General features: G+C 45.8%; 1 protein-coding gene across 2 annotated transcripts; it reads left to right on the forward strand.

The window, feature by feature from the left end:
* Positions 1–149: 149 nt before the first annotated feature.
* On the forward strand, positions 150–14,834 carry LOC8039679 (zinc finger protein 510). 2 transcript variants are annotated; one of them, XM_029987786.3, is made up of 6 exons: positions 150–480; positions 1,411–1,512; positions 3,655–3,780; positions 5,589–5,714; positions 9,615–9,737; positions 13,744–14,834. In XM_029987786.3, exons 1-6 carry the CDS (start codon positions 261–263, stop codon positions 14,451–14,453), a joined length of 1,407 nt encoding a protein of 468 aa, XP_029843646.2. In that variant the 5' UTR covers positions 150–260; the 3' UTR covers positions 14,454–14,834. The 2 variants fall into 2 exon arrangements, with proteins under 2 accessions (XP_029843646.2, XP_029843647.2); XM_029987787.4 differs by lacking the exon at positions 5,589–5,714 and having other exon boundaries at positions 199–480.
* Positions 14,835–17,886: the final 3,052 nt, after the last annotated feature.

The following is a 17,886-nucleotide window of genomic DNA, read 5'->3' on the forward strand; positions in this document are numbered from 1 at the left end:
GTTGATGCCAGCGCAAAACCCAAATAAAGGCGCGTTTGAGATTTTGTTGTGTTCGTCCGTTTTTTATCGTTCCCCATCTCAGGGTTTACAGTTAGTATGTAGGATCTCTATGGGGTTTACAAGATGACGTTTGATTACCGATTACCAGCTCGCCTGCACTCTCTCACTGCGGCAGGAAGTTGGATTACGGGCAAAACCATTTGTGTGGTGCGCAAGAAAACAAGACAATCCAATCCACTTTGTTTGTTTTCACTTCGTGGATGCCGTGTGAACTGGGAATTAGCAAACCGAGCAAACCCATCGATTTTTGCGTTGCTGCTGCGCATCCACACCGTTCTCCCCCTCGTACAGACGCAGCACTTCGGCGTGCCAAAGAAGCTTTGATTACGCCAGACCGGCAAAACTTGCTGCCGACGAGTTATGCTTTTTTTCTGCAGCGCTGCGCTTCTGTAAAATTCCACGTTTCCACGTTTTTCAAAGGTAAGTCTCACCATTTTCACGGGGGTTTAAGACACTTCTGCGAATAACGCCGACTTTGTAGAAAACGTGTCTTCAGTACGCTGCCGCCAGCCTGTGCAACGCTCGCAAAGACGCGATTTCGTTGCATTGACGATGGCCGTCCGGTGGGAGAAGGTTGGAAAACAAATAGACGTGCTTGCGCTGCGCGGGGAAAAAGCGGTCACCGCGGTCGCGTTGTTTTGTCGGCATGCCAGTGTAAAGCCATAAAGCGAACGACAGATATTCCGTTGGTCAAGAGCGCCAAAAAATATCCCGCAAAGAGAAGCTTGGATAGCTGTCGCGAGTAGAACAAATCCAGATGGCTCGCCGTGTCAGCCGAACGAGCTGTGCGAGATCTGCAGCGTGGATTTTGTCGCAGGTGCGTCGGTCTTGAGAGCTGGCGAGTTTCTGCTGACCTCTTGGTGAATATGTGCTGCCACCTAGACACGCTACTCGGTTCGAGACTTGGTGGCTAGAAAACAACGCGCGCCCAAGGCCTCTCACACCCTTTCTACACCCAAAACGTCATCTACATCCTGTTCACCCATTGAGGCGCTGTGACCGAGATACGGCTCCCCCAAACTCACCTTTGTTATAATTATAATGCAATTAAATGCAAAGGTTGCAAGCGAGCTGGACGAGCATGACGAAAATAATCCCTGGAGAAGGGGAACAAGAGGGACAAAGGACGAAGGACACCTAGCTGTGTTTGGAGATTAGTGTTTGTCCTTTGTCCCTCTTGTTCCCCTTCTCCAGGGATTATTTTCGTCACCTTTGTCCCCATCGTAATCTTCTGCCCTGAAGTCGACACAAAGAAACCACCTTCCCTCTCTGCTCGGCCGGGAGGAAGAGAGAGAGGGTACTGGAACCATTTGCTCTCGAACCGATGTTTCTACAAAAGGTCCATTGCAGGGCGGCCATCAACCTTCCAGAACGACTCTGACTTCGTGCCCACTGCCGTTAACCGCACGGGGAAACGGGACGACGCCAATCGCTCGGTGAAGATGCAAAAAGGTGAACTGCATAGACACCGTAATTTTATTAAAACTTCATTTGTTATCCGTTAGTTACATGCTAATAAGCCGCAGCAGGGACGTTTTTCGACTGAGCAGAGGCTACAAGAGCGATTGAGCACCGAGCCTGACCGAGCTTTCAGTGTCCGTGCCAAGCATGCGCGTGTGCACAGTGCAAACATTGTTCAGGGAACATGCTCTCGCATGTAGCTTTGACTTCGCTATCATGTAAAGTGAGATATGCTTGCTCACGGAGGTTATGAAAAAAGGCAATACAAATAACAAAGCTGAAAGGAATGTTCTATAAGACGCTGAAGCCTCAAGCTGCATCATTATTTTTGAACGATTTATTACTGATGCTGACAGCCTGATGCGCTTCTCAGGGAGTGATTTTATATTTGTAAACTATTAGTAAAAATTGAATAGAACAAATTAATCAGTCACCTGAATTCGGTGGACAATGTGCAATAATTAAAGAATTTATAAAAATTTCTGCTTTTCTTTTAAGCAAAAGTCGCCTTGTGACACTTTTTTGCCACATATTCGATGTGGGAGGAGCTAAGCGTCAGTTGCTGCAACTGTTGAGTCCCACTTGGATAGAGAGGCATCGGTATCGTCAAGCTCAATGTTGCTAAAACTAAAGTACCTCTATGTTTCTATTTTACAAGTAACGTCAGCCAATACAAATGACAAAGCACATTCCGCTGTAACAAAACGACGTCATTCAGTTCAGTCCTCTGGTGTGTGCCGCCGTTCGCTTTCTAAGACCGGCACCGTCACATAGTCGGTGCTTCAAAGAATGTCGCTACTTGTAGGAAGCTCTCATTTAGGAACTTTAGCGAAAGCAAGTGTGCGGCGCTTTGCAACACAACTGTGCACGCGTGCACAGCTAAGAAGGCAGCACATCATTTACTCTGCTGAACGCAAAACCTTTTTCTAAAACAGCCTCCAGAGATTCGGAAAGAAATACCAGAGAGGCTGTGAGTAGGACTGACGCACGCCGCGCAAGCTGTAATGTGGAGCTCCAGGCTCGCCTTTGAACATTTTGAACAAACTTCGAGGTGCTGTTATTCATTTGAAAGATCACTCACAAGAAACTATGTACACGTTTCTTTATTATAAACCGTTTTTGATCAGCATAGATGCGAGCTAACATAGCCACTCTGGGCTTTGACATGGCGCGGTGTCTGTTCACATCCCACCAGCTCCGTCACAGGAGGGCGGCTGGGAGGTGGTGCCACCAAAGCATCTCGTCGCGAATAGAGGAGTTTGGGCAATGGGAGGCACAGGCAGAGCCAGGGCGTGCGCCAGACGCAGAGAGAGGGCTTGACATGCTCTCTTGACAAACCATAAGCCGAAAAGAATTCCCTAGCAATGGTTGCGAGAAACAGTTTTAATCATAGGTATATGGTTTTAACAAGCATCGGAGGGTTAAATATTGATGCAGTAGCCGCCTCGGTGGCTCCGAGGCCAGAGTGCCAGCCTATGGATCCCCATGTGGCGGGTTTGAATCCCGAGATCAACGGGCCTGTGCTCTCTTGTTGAAGTTGCTGAATCCCAATGTAAAATTCGCTTCGTTTCCTGCCTAAAATATTTTTTGTAAAAAACGTTTTTTGTGTGTGCAGTGTTGTGACGGTAAGAGTGTAGTCAAGGTAATCCAACTGTTGCAGTATGTTTTTATACTGAAGTGATTTGGGGGTCCAATTCATAGAGATTTCTAAATCTCCCACTCCAGAAGCGGCTTAGGCCCCTGTTGTTTGTGTGATAAGTGGGAAGAACAGAATATTGTCTATTTGCAGATGTCTGCCTTTGTCAATTGCCCACCGCCTTTATGAGATACGTGCCCAATCACATCTGGTCCAAGGAAGCTTCGGACAGTGACCTTTTCGGATAAACCAGACTACCGTTACACAACTGCTGGCAGATTTGCACTCCCTCTACCATATCGACCCTCGCTCACTTCATTTACCTTCGCTTCTTGAACACATGGCCCACCAAATCTCACAAGTTTTCTTTCTTTTTCCCCGTTTTATTAAATATGATTTTCTGCGTCTACATTTGAGGCTGTTGCATGATGTTTCATCACTCCCGGCAAGGAGGCAAAAGTGTATTGTCAATGTCATTCCGCTGTCTCGTTTAACAGAGTCTGAGGAGATACTACCCACACCGACGGATGAGGGTGAAGAAGAGCCGGAGGACTGTGATGGGATGCCTGTTTTTAACCTGCACGTGGAGGGACGATGGGATGAACCTATTGCAATTAAACAAGGTAAACTCGCCGATTAAGGCTGGCTCGCACACTTGCATTTGCGTATGACATGCTGCATGTCGACTGCTGGCGCCGTCTAGCAGGCAGGCCTGGACTACCTCCTACCTGCATGTAACTGTACTGAAAGTTTTTCTAGGCCCTGTTTATCAGAATCGGTCCCATGACGTTGTCCGAATCATATTGAGCACGGTGAAAGAAGGGCACGTAAAATATGCGCAGCTCACAAGTGTTCCGGGGCTGCCCTATAGAGGGCGCTGGTGTAATTTTTCGCCGTAAGCAATCCCGGGCAGTTGTAACGCGGCCGTTCACACCCGAACGAAGATGTGTGAAATAGCCTTCGCGCAGCTGAACGAAAGCAAAATAAATGACTTGTATAGCTTCAGTGGCATGAAATGTGATCGCAGCTGAAGTATCACGAGTGAAGCCGCATGCTCCGCTAAAACCGATTCTAAGGATCTGACCAGCTGCTTAGCAAGTGGCAAGCGGGTTAGCTTTTAGCCGAGCAACACTGGGCGATGTGTATCGCAGCACCACCGTGACGTCACGTCACGTCGCGTCGCAATGGTCCTGAGGACGATTCCGCACGTGCCGCGCGCCGCAGTACTGATGGCTGATATCAGTGTTGCCATCCCTCTCGAGCTCATAGTTTCGGTTTCGCCGCAGACGCCCGAAACCAAACTTTGAGTCGTCATTTTTATAAAATTATGCACAACATAAAAAAAAAAGTTATACTTTATAATTCAGCGACCTTGACTGAGCTAAAATACAGTTGTAATTCCAGATTTTAAAAAATTTACCGCAGTTGTCCTTTAAAAGGGTCAGGATACGCCAAAAATAAAATTATAGATGACTATAGAGTTAGGACCCATTGTAGGTTCCTATAATCCTGCTAAATTTGTTTTGAAAATTGCATGATGGTTTCGTGGATAAATTGATTTATATGCGGGACCCTCGGATCTGCCCCACTCAAAAAGGCCGCCATGGCTGGAGGGCTGGTGTCGACACCAGCCAACCGCGCGGCGTCCCCTTGCAAGCACTCGCAGACTTGGCTCTTTTGGCGTCTCGAGCTTCAGCTTCCTCGTTCACCTTCCATATTTCGAGCACGCAGTCTGTGACGATATGTCTATGGCATCGCTCGCTCCGTCGAAGTCTTTGGCGCTGATTGCAGTAGCGATGAGAGTGATTGTTATCAAGAGATGTTGGAAGCTGTTCATTTTGACTGCGATACGCTGGCGACCAGCTCCAGCGACAGCCAGTCACGGACGAGCTCGCCCTGGTCGCCGTCGTCCGGAAGAGTTTCGCAGACACATGCAGGGTGGAATGTCACGGGGCTGGGGCAAGAGTGAGAATAGCGTTGGGGGTTGCCGAGTTGCGTGAGCGGTTTCAATCGCACCGTGGCAAGGCAAGCTTGGGCGATCACGGGGTTGCCTTGAATGAGAAAGTGTTCATGATTACATGGTTAATGGGCACCGTAGGTGTGACTAACTGGGCAGTGTTGCCTGGTCACCAGATGAAAATGATTAAAATTCGTGAATTGATTATTGCAATTACCTAGAGCACTAAAAATTGCAAAATTTGGTGTATGTATTCCATCTCAAGAATAATCAATTCATTTTATTTTTCTGTCCTAGCCCGTTTAATTCGTTGGCATTAACAAGTGGAATGTGGAAAATTCCAACATTGCCGTGCTTTGGAGAGTGCACCGAACAAAGAAAATATTGGCCGTTTCCTCTGGCCAGTGTCGATGAAGGGTGTGTCTTTGTGCCCGTTTCCAATATTCCAAATTTCTGTCGTCCTCCGTCCGACAGAGCCGGCTGAAGAGTCCTCGTCTGCTTCGACCTCCGAGAGCTGGGACTGTGCAAACGCCGATGAACCGTACTTCTCCCACGAGCACCCGAATGTGGGCCAGACGACCCTCGTTCTTGCGAAGAAAGGCAAGCTCCTTGTGCCACTACTCTAGCCACTTTGTAGGCTGCGCAGTCGAAGATTCTATAGTTGGTGAAGGGTTAAAAACCCACTAGACGCTCTGCCTCGATCACAAGCTTCCTGCCTTTGACGGCGCTTTGTTGCACGCGCAGCCAAAGCCCGGCCGAAGGCAACAGGTGTATGATGGAGTTGGAACATCTGCTGGGTCCTTGTCCAGTTGCCGACTATGCGTTGCTAGCCACCTTTCACATTGTTTTCTGATTGCCATCGCTCGGCCTGCCCCACACATATTTCTCGTTAAAGAGCATAGACGCTCTTACTGTTTACAAACGAGAGCCATCTCTTACTACCCCCCCTCCAAAAGACTTTCGGTGGCTCCATTTGGCCAGGCCTCTCCGAGCCTTTTGATGAAATTTCTGGGATGATTAAGTTCTACGGAAATCACACATTTGGGGATTTAGCGAGGTCCTTATGTCGTGCTGCTCAACATATAAGAGGAAATCGGTTGTCTTACTGTTAGGTTGTATAATAAAAGATACTCCAACAAATTTCTTGCTAACTGGTCTTTTAGCTAACCACCTGGAGAACAAGTCATCAAATATTTCATGAACGTTACAAGAAGCAATACTATGATGGGGATTGCTGGTCCTCTCGTCTGACCGGACATGATGGTTTCGTGGGAACGCATTTCGTGGGAATTTTAATTGCCAACAGCACCCCCCTCCGGCGCTTTCAATAAAAGGGTATATACAGGTCCCCAGCCACCTTGGTATACAACTGGAGCATTTTGTAGGGGCATGCGAATATTCATAATTTTTTTATTGATTTATTGTTTGAATGGAATATGATTTTCTGAGGTTTCTGAATATCTTTCTTATAATTTCCGAAATTGGAAAATTGTGAATCGAATGTTCTCTAGGTTTATATTGTTATTAAGCACTCCAACTTTCCTTTCACAGTCATCTCGTAGCATGCATTCCATATGTCTAGGCACAATCATTAGCACTACCAGTTTGTATTTATTTCTGTGCTTTTTCCTTCATCTGCTACACCTAGGGTTTAAAGGCCCATTCACACACTTGTGACCTCTTAAAACCAGGTGTCTTGGAGCCTCTTAATATCTCTTACAACAAGAGGACACACTGGCGCCATCTATTAAAAAAACACTGACACCACCCCAAATTTTTTTTTTTTTTTCATTTTTTGCCAGGCGATTTATTATGGTGTTGGAATACTATCTAATTAATATTTTGCTACGGAGTCACATATTTCTTTAATGAAGTCAAACAACGCAACTGCTCCAAACCGAAACCGAAACCCCCGCACCGCCCGGAGAAGTGGAGAGGAGAGAGTGGGAGTGGCGCAAGTCACGTGGCTGCATCTGACCATGCAATGTTTTTTTGTTTTGTTTTTTTTCTTCCAAAGGCAGCAGACGAAATGCGTTGCGGGATCCGTTCACCGTGCAATTCCTTTGCAGTTGTGTTTGTTCCGCTCGCTGTTCTGTACTTCAAGATGAGTTGTTTTGTACATTTAAGTGTTGGCAATTAGTAGTGAGTGCCCGTGGTGAATTCTTGTGATCGGCTCCGAAAAGAATACTCCCAAGATGTTGCGTGAAGAGCTGCCTCGCATGTCCTGCATCTGAAAGTGGCATTGTGCGGCAGAGGTGTCAAAAATGAAATCCCATACCCTTTAGTTCAGCGACGACGTATCTTCCGCAACAATTGTTTTTTTTCAGTGATAATTGTAAAAAAAAAAAAAAATTATAAATATTGCTAAAGGTTTGAAAAAAAAATGGTACGGCCATACTAGGCACTGAACCCGTGCCCGCTGTGTGTGAAGCGGACGTCTTTTCACTGAGCTACTGAAGGAACTCATTGTTTCGTAGCAATGCAGCTGGTCAACTGTATGTCAAAAAGTCGTTTGCTGCCGATTACCTCCCAGTACATCCACTCCCGGCTTGAAGTCGGGCAGCACCATGCATTGGCCACGTTCGCACCTAGTAAAGAAATCGTACGCGTGCGTACTCAACTTGAAGTACGCTCTTCATGCTTGGTGTTTGAGCGAGCGATATCTTCAGCCACAAGAAGGGACAACGGCTCGGCAACGTCTTCGTGCAATCGGCTTGCTGGTCGGGTGTGTCGTACGGGATGAATATCAGTTCTTTTGATCGGTCCAAAATTTCTCTTTCGAAAGGAAGACAGAATTCGTCGACACCGTGAACGACAGTTCTGAAATAGAGGTCCAACGCTAGTCGTTCGCTGCCATCCGCTAGTCCCACGAAAGGCGAAACGATGCCATGTTGAGAATTATGCAGTGAACACACAAAATGCTTCCGGTTGTCTGTGTGTGCAACCTTCTTTTTTTCGATCAATGTATTTGCAGCTTTTTGGAAGCCACAAAAAATGGGTTTTATATTTTGTTTTATTTTTAGTATTGACTGTGTGCTGTCAATGACCCACGACTTTGATTTAATTTGGTGGTCGTGTCTACACCTTAAAAAACGGCCCGTGACCACGGAAAAGAGGGTGAGCGCGACTCAAACCGGCCAGTTCTCGATCGGCGGTTTTCACGCGGAAAGAAACCGAATTTCAAGCCGCAAATTCTCTTCCGAGTAGTTGGGCTCTGATATGTCACGTACAACTAAAAACCTCGGCGAGCACAAATATTCCGTCAGCGTCCCTTTAAGTAGCAGTGTAAACTTGGCGGTCCGGCATATTTTCTATTTCTCTCTTGCATTGTCCTTTCTTTCTGGGCTCAAAAAACTTTTGTCAATGTTATAAGTGAGCCTTTCTTATAGGTATTTGCACATTTGCTGTCAGAAGTCTCACAAAACCTTTGCTCTTGTGAAATGCAGTTCCAGGGTCACCGCATTGATGGCGCCAGAATGCCAGTGTGTTCTCTCGTCCTAAGACATTTTAAGAGGTTTCAACAGGTCTCGTGTCTCTCGGTCGTACTCGGTTGGAAGAGTGTGAACGGGCCTTAACTGTGTGCTTTTCCACAAAACTTGCACGCCTCCGAAAAGCATGACGCGGCAACGTTTCTGAGCATAAATTGGGAATGGGCTGCTGCAGTGCTCCCACTCAGCACGAGCGATCTAGAAGCCTCTGGCACCTATTCATCCAAGTACCTCGAGTGTGCCGCAATCTTAAAAAAGCCAACACGAGCATTGTTTTAGTTTTCGTCTAGTTCTCATAATCTAAACTCCCGAGACACAGAGAAATAAAATAATGGACAAGAGGACAAAATATATAGCCATCCGTGTGAACACCTCTATACTGCTATTCCCTTTCGATTAAAACCAGCTGCGTTTGAGATTTTGCGTAGTGTTGTCCGTCATTCTATTTCTCCGTGTCCCAGGGTTTATATTATCACGTTTTCTAACCAGCTCGATACTTTCGCTTCTTGCATTCCATTCTAGTCATTTTTCCCTAGCCCTCTGTTCTTGCAACCATTTCTAGAAGGCCGCATGGACACTGGACTCTATTCTTCTAGACAATGTAGTACTCTTTTTTTATAAACAGTCTATCCACTATTCAAAAACTTTTTCGATTTGATGCCCCCCCTCCCCCTTGACTGATTCGGTTTCAAAAATCAGTTTGCTTACCTTTGGAGTCTCTACTAGCTTAAGAAACGCAGATGGTGGCGAGTCCCGGCATCATAATGTTACTCCGCAGCCAATCAGATAGTGGCATTAGCTCGTAAAAACTTCGACGAACAAAGCATCATGCGTGGACGTAGTAAATCATGCCCTACATTTATTAAGCTATCAGTCAGCGACCTTAGTATTTTGCTTTTCTGTTGATGCGTGCTATTATTCTCGAGCTATAGCACAATTTGAAAGATTTTGACAGACTGCCATAGCTTTGTTTCTGACCCAACTAATGCTGATGGGCTTTCTTCCGTAACAGAGCCTGAGGATTTCCTGCCTACTTCAGTGGGTCAAAGCATGCAGTCCGGTGACCAGGGTAGTGCGTCCACCTCTGGGCTGCACTTGCAGGGACACTGGGACAATGCAGTTGCAATAAAAAAAGGCAAGCCATTTTTTTTTTTTTTTTATGGTAAACTTGCGTTACTTTGACCCCAGCACGGACCCCAGCACCTTAACATTTGTATCAAATTATTCAACGATTCAATGTAAAAAAAAAAAGGCTGAAAGACAGTCAAAGCCAGACTCACTTTGATTAGAAGTAGTTGGTGATACTTTGTTGCTGTTTACGCTTGAAACACGCATTGAACAGCAGGCTCCAGAGGGCATCGTTATATTTTGCTCTAATGAAAAGTACAGTTCTGCGGCCTGAAATCACTCCTCAACATCGGCAACACTCGGGGTTTTTTTGAAAGCCTCCTCCTTGCTTTTATCTCCTGCATTCATCCTTTGGCCAGTCAAATCGGCTACAATGTCATCATCCGTAAGTGGTTTGCAGACGTTAACAAAGTTGCCATTGTTCACAAAGTCTCGAAAGGAGGTGCCACCTGGTACAGGGAGCAAACTAGAGCCTTCAGTGGAAGACAGCTCCACGTCCCAGCGGCACTTGCATCTGCTACACTCAGGTCAGGCGCTGCAGAACCCAGGGATCTTGGGTTCAAACCCCCCCCCTCCTCTGCCTGTTTTGATCAAGATGGGCATTGTACCGGCGTGCGGTCGTGTATCACTCCTGCATGATGCACGGTAAAAACCCCAGGCTAGTGGTTGTACCGCACTGGCTAAATTGCTTATCTACAGCTAGGAAGCAAGTTCTAGGCTGTATAAACATACCACAACCCAATATTTATTTTTGCACTCAGGTTGGTGCCACTCGCACCGTCCAATGCAGACAGGAGGTCCGTAGGGGTAATGAAGCCGCACTTCTTCAAGCTATTTGCGATGGTTTCCTCTTTCATCAGCTCCTGCGCACAAGCGATCATGTGCATCGCACAAATTATGATAATCTTGTGGCTTTTGCCACTTACAAAGCTGAGGTACATCTGTTGCTTCATTTTCCTGTACAGGAAGTTCTTGACAGCTCTCTGATCCTCCGGCCGCACAATTGCAGGTACATTTGTTGGAAAAAATTTGAAATGTATCACCTTCAGTTCCTGCACGTCAACGTGAGGACTGCAGTTGTCCACGATGAAGAACATGGCTGTACCGCAATTATCCGACGAAATCTTCCGATTCAGCTTCACAACCCGTTCTTCGAAGAGCTCTGCCGTCGTCCAAGCTTTGGAATTTGCTGTTTATAGTCAACGGGGAACATTTTGATCCCCTTGAAACCGTGCGGCTGTGCCGCCTTCCCTGGAAAAAGCAGGCGACACTCCTCACTGCCCGACATGTCAATGGCTACACAAGGACGGTTGGCTGCACTTCATTGCACTTTCCGCCGCCGCACGCATCGTCCCCGGAAGCCAACGTCGTGTCCGGGAGCATCTTGTAGGACAGAGCAGTCTTGTCTGCATTGAAAATTTAGTCTGGAGATGTCTCCCAGCCGGTCGTTTTTACGACTTGCACGCCCTGGAGGGGTCAACATCCGCCCGCCGGCCGCAAATTGTGCAACACGTGAGCCGGCATCGACACTCGAATCGTTGCAACCAGCCATCCAATCAAGTGAGGTCAGGCTCGTTTAGCTTGGATGCAAATACTCTAGCGTTTTTGTGGACGAGAGGTCTGCCGAGAGGCAAGTTGCAGCTTCTCGTGTCACTGATTGCAGGAGCACTGCCTCCTAGGCATCTGGATGCGCTGATGTTCTTATCCATTCTCTGGATTCATCAAAATGCTCCTCCGTTTGAACCTCAGCGATTTTCTCTTTTGTCAATCAAGGTGGCAAGTGCTTTCCTTCACACCATAGCTTTCGGCTATCTCCTTTCTTGATTGATCACCCTTGGCAACATACCAAAGAACAGCTGCCTTCGTTCTGATGGACAGTGACGTGACCTTCCTGCATGTTGCCACACACAGTCGATGCCGCAGCTTGCAACATGCAGGAAGGAACAGTAATGGCAGGTATAGACGGCGCTCCCACACAAACTGTACCTCCTGCAATTTTTTTTAATGAAATACGGTCGTCCAGTGTACACTAACTTACAATGGAATTGGAGGTTCCATTTACTTTGTGTAAACTGTGACTGACAATTATTCATATTTGTCACCTTTTGCATATTTGTTACAGGTACTTTTTGGAAGTTGAAAGATAAACAATTCTCTGTATGTTCTGGAAGGAACAGTAATGGGATTACAGATTAACTTTTGTCTAGAGGTCTGAATTTTTTCAGCATAGATTGGGAACTTAGTTGTTTTAGTATCTTTGCTAAAAAAAAAAACTTTCAGCCTTTCCACTCCGGTGAAGAAGGAAGAGCAGTGGAGCTGTAGCTTCCGTTCTCGGCGGTGGCTTTCCAGGCGAGCGTTCTGCTCTTCTTTGGCTAGGGAATCTGAAGCGCTGAATGCAGTGAAACTTCAGGCGATAGCGGCCCTGTGGCAGTTACGGAACCACTCGCGCTGCTGCGCACATCGCTGCACGTTCCACTCCCGCTCTTCTTCCTCTAAAGAAAGGTTGCCGCCATATATGAGCGGCAGCAGCAACCAGTTGTCTGGTTGTCACCGTCGCTCATAGATGGCGGTAACTGTCCAGAGTTTGGTGTCATTTCTTTGCTGGTGGACACGATCCTGGGGAACCTAGCCCTTAACAGCTCCGCTGTAAAAAGTTGAAACACACTCTTTATACGTTTGACTAGTTTCATAGACTGCACTACACTCGATTTTCATGCTTTATTGTCTGTGTTAGTACAGTGTAGACCGCATATAACGTATGTCGCAGGAGTCGCGAAAATCCGCACTATAAGCGGTACCGCGCTATAACCAAAACATCAATTTTTGAGGCCAAAATAAACGCCATCAGACAACTTACTTTTGTAAAACAATTTATTTTATATTAGATGAAAAATAAAGCTTAGTTTGAGGAAAGTCTTTATTTCACCAAACTAATACACTTGTCTCTCAAGTGTGTCACACATTTTGAAAGAAATGAGCGGCTTGCCTGGCGTAGCCTTTTAACGGCGTCGCGGGTTGCGGATGGACGTTGCGAGCGTTCAGGATTGCTAACCCTAATCACTTTTCTCCAGCGACGAAAACGCGTGAAAATTTGCATCCTTTATACGGTATGCGCCAGTAATACCTTCAACTTGAGCACACGCATGAAATGCTCCAAATAAGAAATCCGGGCGATGTTCGAAAACACAAATGCTTAGAAAGCACTACTGTAGTCGAAATAAACAAACACGACGACACGGGCGTTTCTGCCGCCTTGAGAGTGCCGCCACAACATCGCCGCACGAGTAGGTGGATCTTCCCTTCTAGTATGTGCTGGGTTATCATAGCAACACACAACGAAAATTCACAGTCAAGGATAGCGCTTTTACGCGGAACGACGAGCTTCCACCACGCCGTCTACGTCAACGATCACAATCGACGCCATGTTCGCGGATAGAAGCAGCCGGCTCGCGACCAGCATGCAACGCGCGCGAACACTTCTCCTCGACCTGCGATTGGTCTGTCGTTGCGGTTGTTTGTTTCCAATGCAGCGGAGGGACGCACGCACGTGAACGACACGTGCGTGCGTCGCTGTGGCAACTGAAGCCTCTCACTTCGCTTCTCCCCGCTTCTTCGAGCAAACTCCTTGCCCCGCGAGTGCCGCTTGCGGCTTGTGCCGTTATCTTGTGTCGCACAGGGAAGCGTGCTCACAGCGCCGGTCAGTCGGTGCGCTGTTCCAAAAACCGCACTATAACCGGTATTTCCCTTCGCGCGCCTGCATTTTAAGCGGTATGTAAATACATGGAATTCTATGGGAGGCGAACCGGTGGTTTAAAAAAGCAGCGTTATTCCCGGTTCTGCAGTATAAGCGGTTACGTTGTAAGTGGGCTATACTGTATAGGCAAAGGGACATGTACTGGTATATTGCTTTATCCAACTCAAAATCAAGCAGATATTGCAAAAATTTTCCCTTCTCTACTTCATGTTTATAGCTAAAAGATGTTCTACTATATGACGGTGCATCTTCCATGCAGAGCCAGTTGATGATTCAACCATCTATCCTGAGGACAGCAACAGCCAGCTCAACTTCCAAGAAAAGCAAAAAAGCCGGCAGAAGGAGGCACATCCATGCAAGAAAAGTAGCAAGCTTCGGTGCCGCTTTTGCTCCTACACCAGCAGCACAAAGTCTCACGTGATTGCTCATGAGAGGACACACACAGGGGAGAGACCTTTCACATGCAGCATCTGCCAGAAGGCATTCAAGCAGAAGATCCATTTGAAGGGACATGAAAAGACTCACATGGGTGAAAAACCTTTCGTGTGCAGTTTTTGCCAGCAGACGTTCATGCAGAGAATACACCTGAAGAATCACGAGAGGACTCACAAAGGGAAGAAACTTTTCACGTGCAACGTCTGCCAGCGGACGTTCAGACAAAGGGCCAACCTGAGTCATCACGAGAAGATTCACACGGGCGAGAAACGGTTTCAGTGCCTCACCTGCCAGGAGGAGTTTTTGCTCAAGGCAGAACTGAACGAACACAGGAAAAGAAACATGTGCAAAAAACAGTTTCAGTGTGGAACGTGCGGAATGTGGTGCAAAAGAAACACCCTGATGACTCATTTAAGGACACACATGGGGAAAAAGCTCTTCAAGTGTAGTTTGTGCGGAAAGGCATTTAAGCGGAACCACCCTTTAATGACCCACCTAGAGAAATGTCACATGAAGAAAAACATGTTGCCATGATGCCTCCACTATACTCGTCCAACAGTTCTCTAGTTGGTCTGAACTTGAGTTTGTATCCTGCACATACTACCAGGGTGTCGAACCAGTCACTATTTGGGTTCAGGTTCAGCAGCTTCATATTTTGTTTTGGTTTATTTCAGTTGTCCGTTCAGCCATGCAAAATACATGTTTGGTTACTAGTTTCAGCGGCACAAACCGGTTCACCAAATACCTTAGACAATGGCCACCCACGTATTGCCTGTAGCTTTTGCCGAGTATGCGCTACTTGCAGTAGCCGGACATAAAAATGGTGTAATGTGTTCATCACACCAAAATAACCTTACAGAAGGAGAAATACATGTACTGTCAAGATTGGTTATAACAAAGTCTACGTGAATCTGATATCACTTTGCTACATCCGCTTCTTAGTCATATCTAAACTCCATAAAAGTAACACGCAAAAAAAAAAAGAATAACACTGGCCGTCATGGACACATGTTTATCATACCTGCAGAAAGCGGTCGACGCTTCTTTGTACGCATTCGCTGCTGGATCGTAGCTGCTTCTCGCCAACTGCGAGAAGCTCCGATCGAAAGAAAATCTTGTGAACCACGTATGGACCGCGTTCAGAGCGGTATCGAAAGCTGCGAGACCGCCGCAGGGGACGCCGGCAGTGGACGTCATTTTTATGTTGATGCGCACTTTGTCGAGGATGGCGGCATGCTTTTGTTTCAAGGAGATTGCCTTAGTCTTCCCCGTCGAGGTGCCGGCGGTTCCGGGAATCGCCATACCGTAAAATACCGAGCAAGCGCCTACTCATACTTTGGAGATAATCGCAAAAAAAATGGGCGATGGGTGCTTGTCTGGTCATCAATTTTACATATAAATGTACTATGCATATTTTTTCAGATTTTACGAATTGGGTAACGGGCGCTTAATGCGGAATGGGCGGATGCTCGGTATTCTACGGTAGTTCAGTGGCGATGAGTTGCTCAATCAGTGCTTGTGCGAAGCTAGACTTTTGCGTAGAGAGCAACCACATTGACTAGGAAAGCCTACACGGAACACGAAGCAAACAAAACGTGCACGGCACCGAGTTTGTGTTTCGTCTGTATAGAGATCCTAGATTTAAAAAAGGGGCAACTGCTCGATTGGGGTCACGTGGTTTGCAGGCCACGTTTGCAAAGCAAGCTGCAGCCCGCAAGGAGTCGAAAGCATTCACCGTCTGCAAACTAGGGATGCCGCGAACTTTTTTCGAATCGAAGTTTCGATGATCGAATCAAGCGGTTCGAAAGGTTCGAAAGATTTCGATTTTTCGAATTGTCTATATCGTAAAATTCGACGGAGGTCGAATTTTCGAACTTGTTAAGCTAAGAAGTTCGACGCTTTTCGAACCGTCGAACTTATTACGCTAAAAAAATTCGATCTTTTTCGAAGTTTCGAACTTATTGCGCTGCAAGGTTCGATGCTTGTCGAACTTTCGAACTTGACTGACCAAAAAATTCGATTAATTTCGAACTTTCGAAATTATTTATCAAGAAAATTCGAAAAGTTTCGAACTTTCGAATTCTGAAAAGTCAGAAGTTCGACGAACTTCGAACTTTTAGGGTAAAAGTTCGACGTTCGTCGAACTTCGAAAGACCGGCGGACGGTTTCATTTGATTTCAAGTAGTGGGGTACATTCGTAATTTTTTTTTCTCGAACTTTTACACGCGGTGCTGCGTTTCTTACGAAAGACAATGTCATTTATTTCAATGTTCTGGCATGCTTAGGTTTAAAGAAATAAATCCCCGAAGGGGCGAGGACGGACGACGGGTTTTTGACGATTATCGTTTGTGCCAGATTTGAAGCACGCTGCAGCCGGAGCTATTTATGGCAGATATGTTATACTTTTTTAAGAATGATCTATGTATAGCCTAGGTAAGTGCCGTCTTAAGATGTGATTATTGTTATTCAACGTGAGTTTCGAAGAAATGTCCAAACATGTATCTGCATGCAATTATGACCTAAACTTGATATTTATTTTCGTCTAAGTTGTTTGAGGTATCGCATTTAAATTAACACCACAGACAGTACATATCATTGCCATCTGCAGAATACAAAATAATATATTTATTGTTTTTTCACGTTAAGGAATAAATTAACTCATTGCAGAAGATTTCTAGTAGTGTTCAAGTTCAGCAGGTCATTAACAGAAAACGTTTTTTTTTTTTCGCTTCACGTTCCTGGGACGTGTTTCTTTTAGCCTGTACACATTTTATAATAAAAGAAACTTGTTTCGAAGTTCTGAACCTCTGAATATGCAAGAATAGAACACTTCCGACGAATTCTTGATAGTTTTTGTTTTCTCCTGCTTTTTATTCCCGCATTTATTCTTTTTTTTTTTTTCGTTTGTTCTATCGGCACAGGTGTTTAGGTCGAAAAGACATAGCTTTGAACTTCCGAACCACTAAGCATGTGACGAGCAGTGCCTTCTAACAACGAGTTTCTAACAGTGACCATCTACGCAACCTTTTATGCAGTGAAGAGCGACAGTAGCTATACATATGCATAAATAATTTCAGATTAAAATAAGCTCGACCACGCCCTCTTTCCCCGTATTGTTTTCTTTAACAGTCCGAAATACCTGCAAGGGGGAAAAAGAGGCTAAAGCCCCCCCCCTCGCTACCCTCTTTCCCCCCGTTTTTCCTCTTCCGACGCCACTGGTATGGTAGAACGCTCCTCGACCTCGAGTTGTGTCGGCTTTTGTGCTTTTTGCGAGGCGATTCCTCCGTCCCAGAAAATAAACCTCCAGGACAATTATAAACTTCACCGGATCGGATTACTACCAGCGTGCAAGGGGTGGCGAGGTAGTTTGCCAGGTCGCTTCCAGGTTTTTCTGAGCCTCAACCTCCTGCTCGCCCCTGGCCGTTTCGAACTGGATGAGTCTCGTAAAACAGTGTGTTCGTGCAATCACTACTGCGTGATGCAGGTTAAAGACCCCCCCCCGGGGCTGGCGGTCACAATTCTGCACTGGCAAATATTCTAGCACGTCCGGGACACTCGTGTCTCATTTAATTGCCTGACCAACTTCACAGAATCTAGATATCACACCCTAACTTTTCTAAACTTGATTTTGTGAAAACCAGTGAGTCGTGAAAACGTTATTTGAAACTGAAACTGTAGAAAAACTTGAAAATCGGACTTTAAACTTTGAAAACTTGGATTAGAAAAAAATTCAAAATCTTCGAAGGTTTTTTTTTTTGTTTTTTTTTTATTTAGCGTTAAAAGAGAATCGAAACTTTCGAACTTTTCGAGCTTTATGCCAAAAGAAATTCGAAATCTTCGAATTGTTCGAACTTTATGTCTATAAAAATTCGAAGCGTTCGAAGTTTTCGAATTTTTTTTACAAAGAATTTTGAAATCTTCGAATTTATCGAACCAGAAGTAAAACAATATTCGAAATATTCGAATT

Source organism: Ixodes scapularis, unplaced genomic scaffold (assembly GCF_016920785.2).
Source record: "Ixodes scapularis isolate PalLabHiFi unplaced genomic scaffold, ASM1692078v2 PGA_scaffold4__175_contigs__length_147842914, whole genome shotgun sequence".
NCBI lineage: Eukaryota > Metazoa > Arthropoda > Arachnida > Ixodida > Ixodidae > Ixodes > Ixodes scapularis.

Excerpts from the sequence above, each read along its gene's own strand:
- LOC8039679 (XM_029987786.3), top strand. The coding sequence starts at position 261 with ATGCCGTGTGAACTGGGAATTAGCAAACCGAGCAAACCCATCGATTTT. Across the intron at positions 481-1,410 it reads CGTTTCCACGTTTTTCAAAG|GGCGGCCATCAACCTTCCAG; the intron begins GTAAGTCTCACC and ends GGTCCATTGCAG. Across the intron at positions 1,513-3,654 it reads CTCGGTGAAGATGCAAAAAG|AGTCTGAGGAGATACTACCC; the intron begins GTGAACTGCATA and ends CTCGTTTAACAG.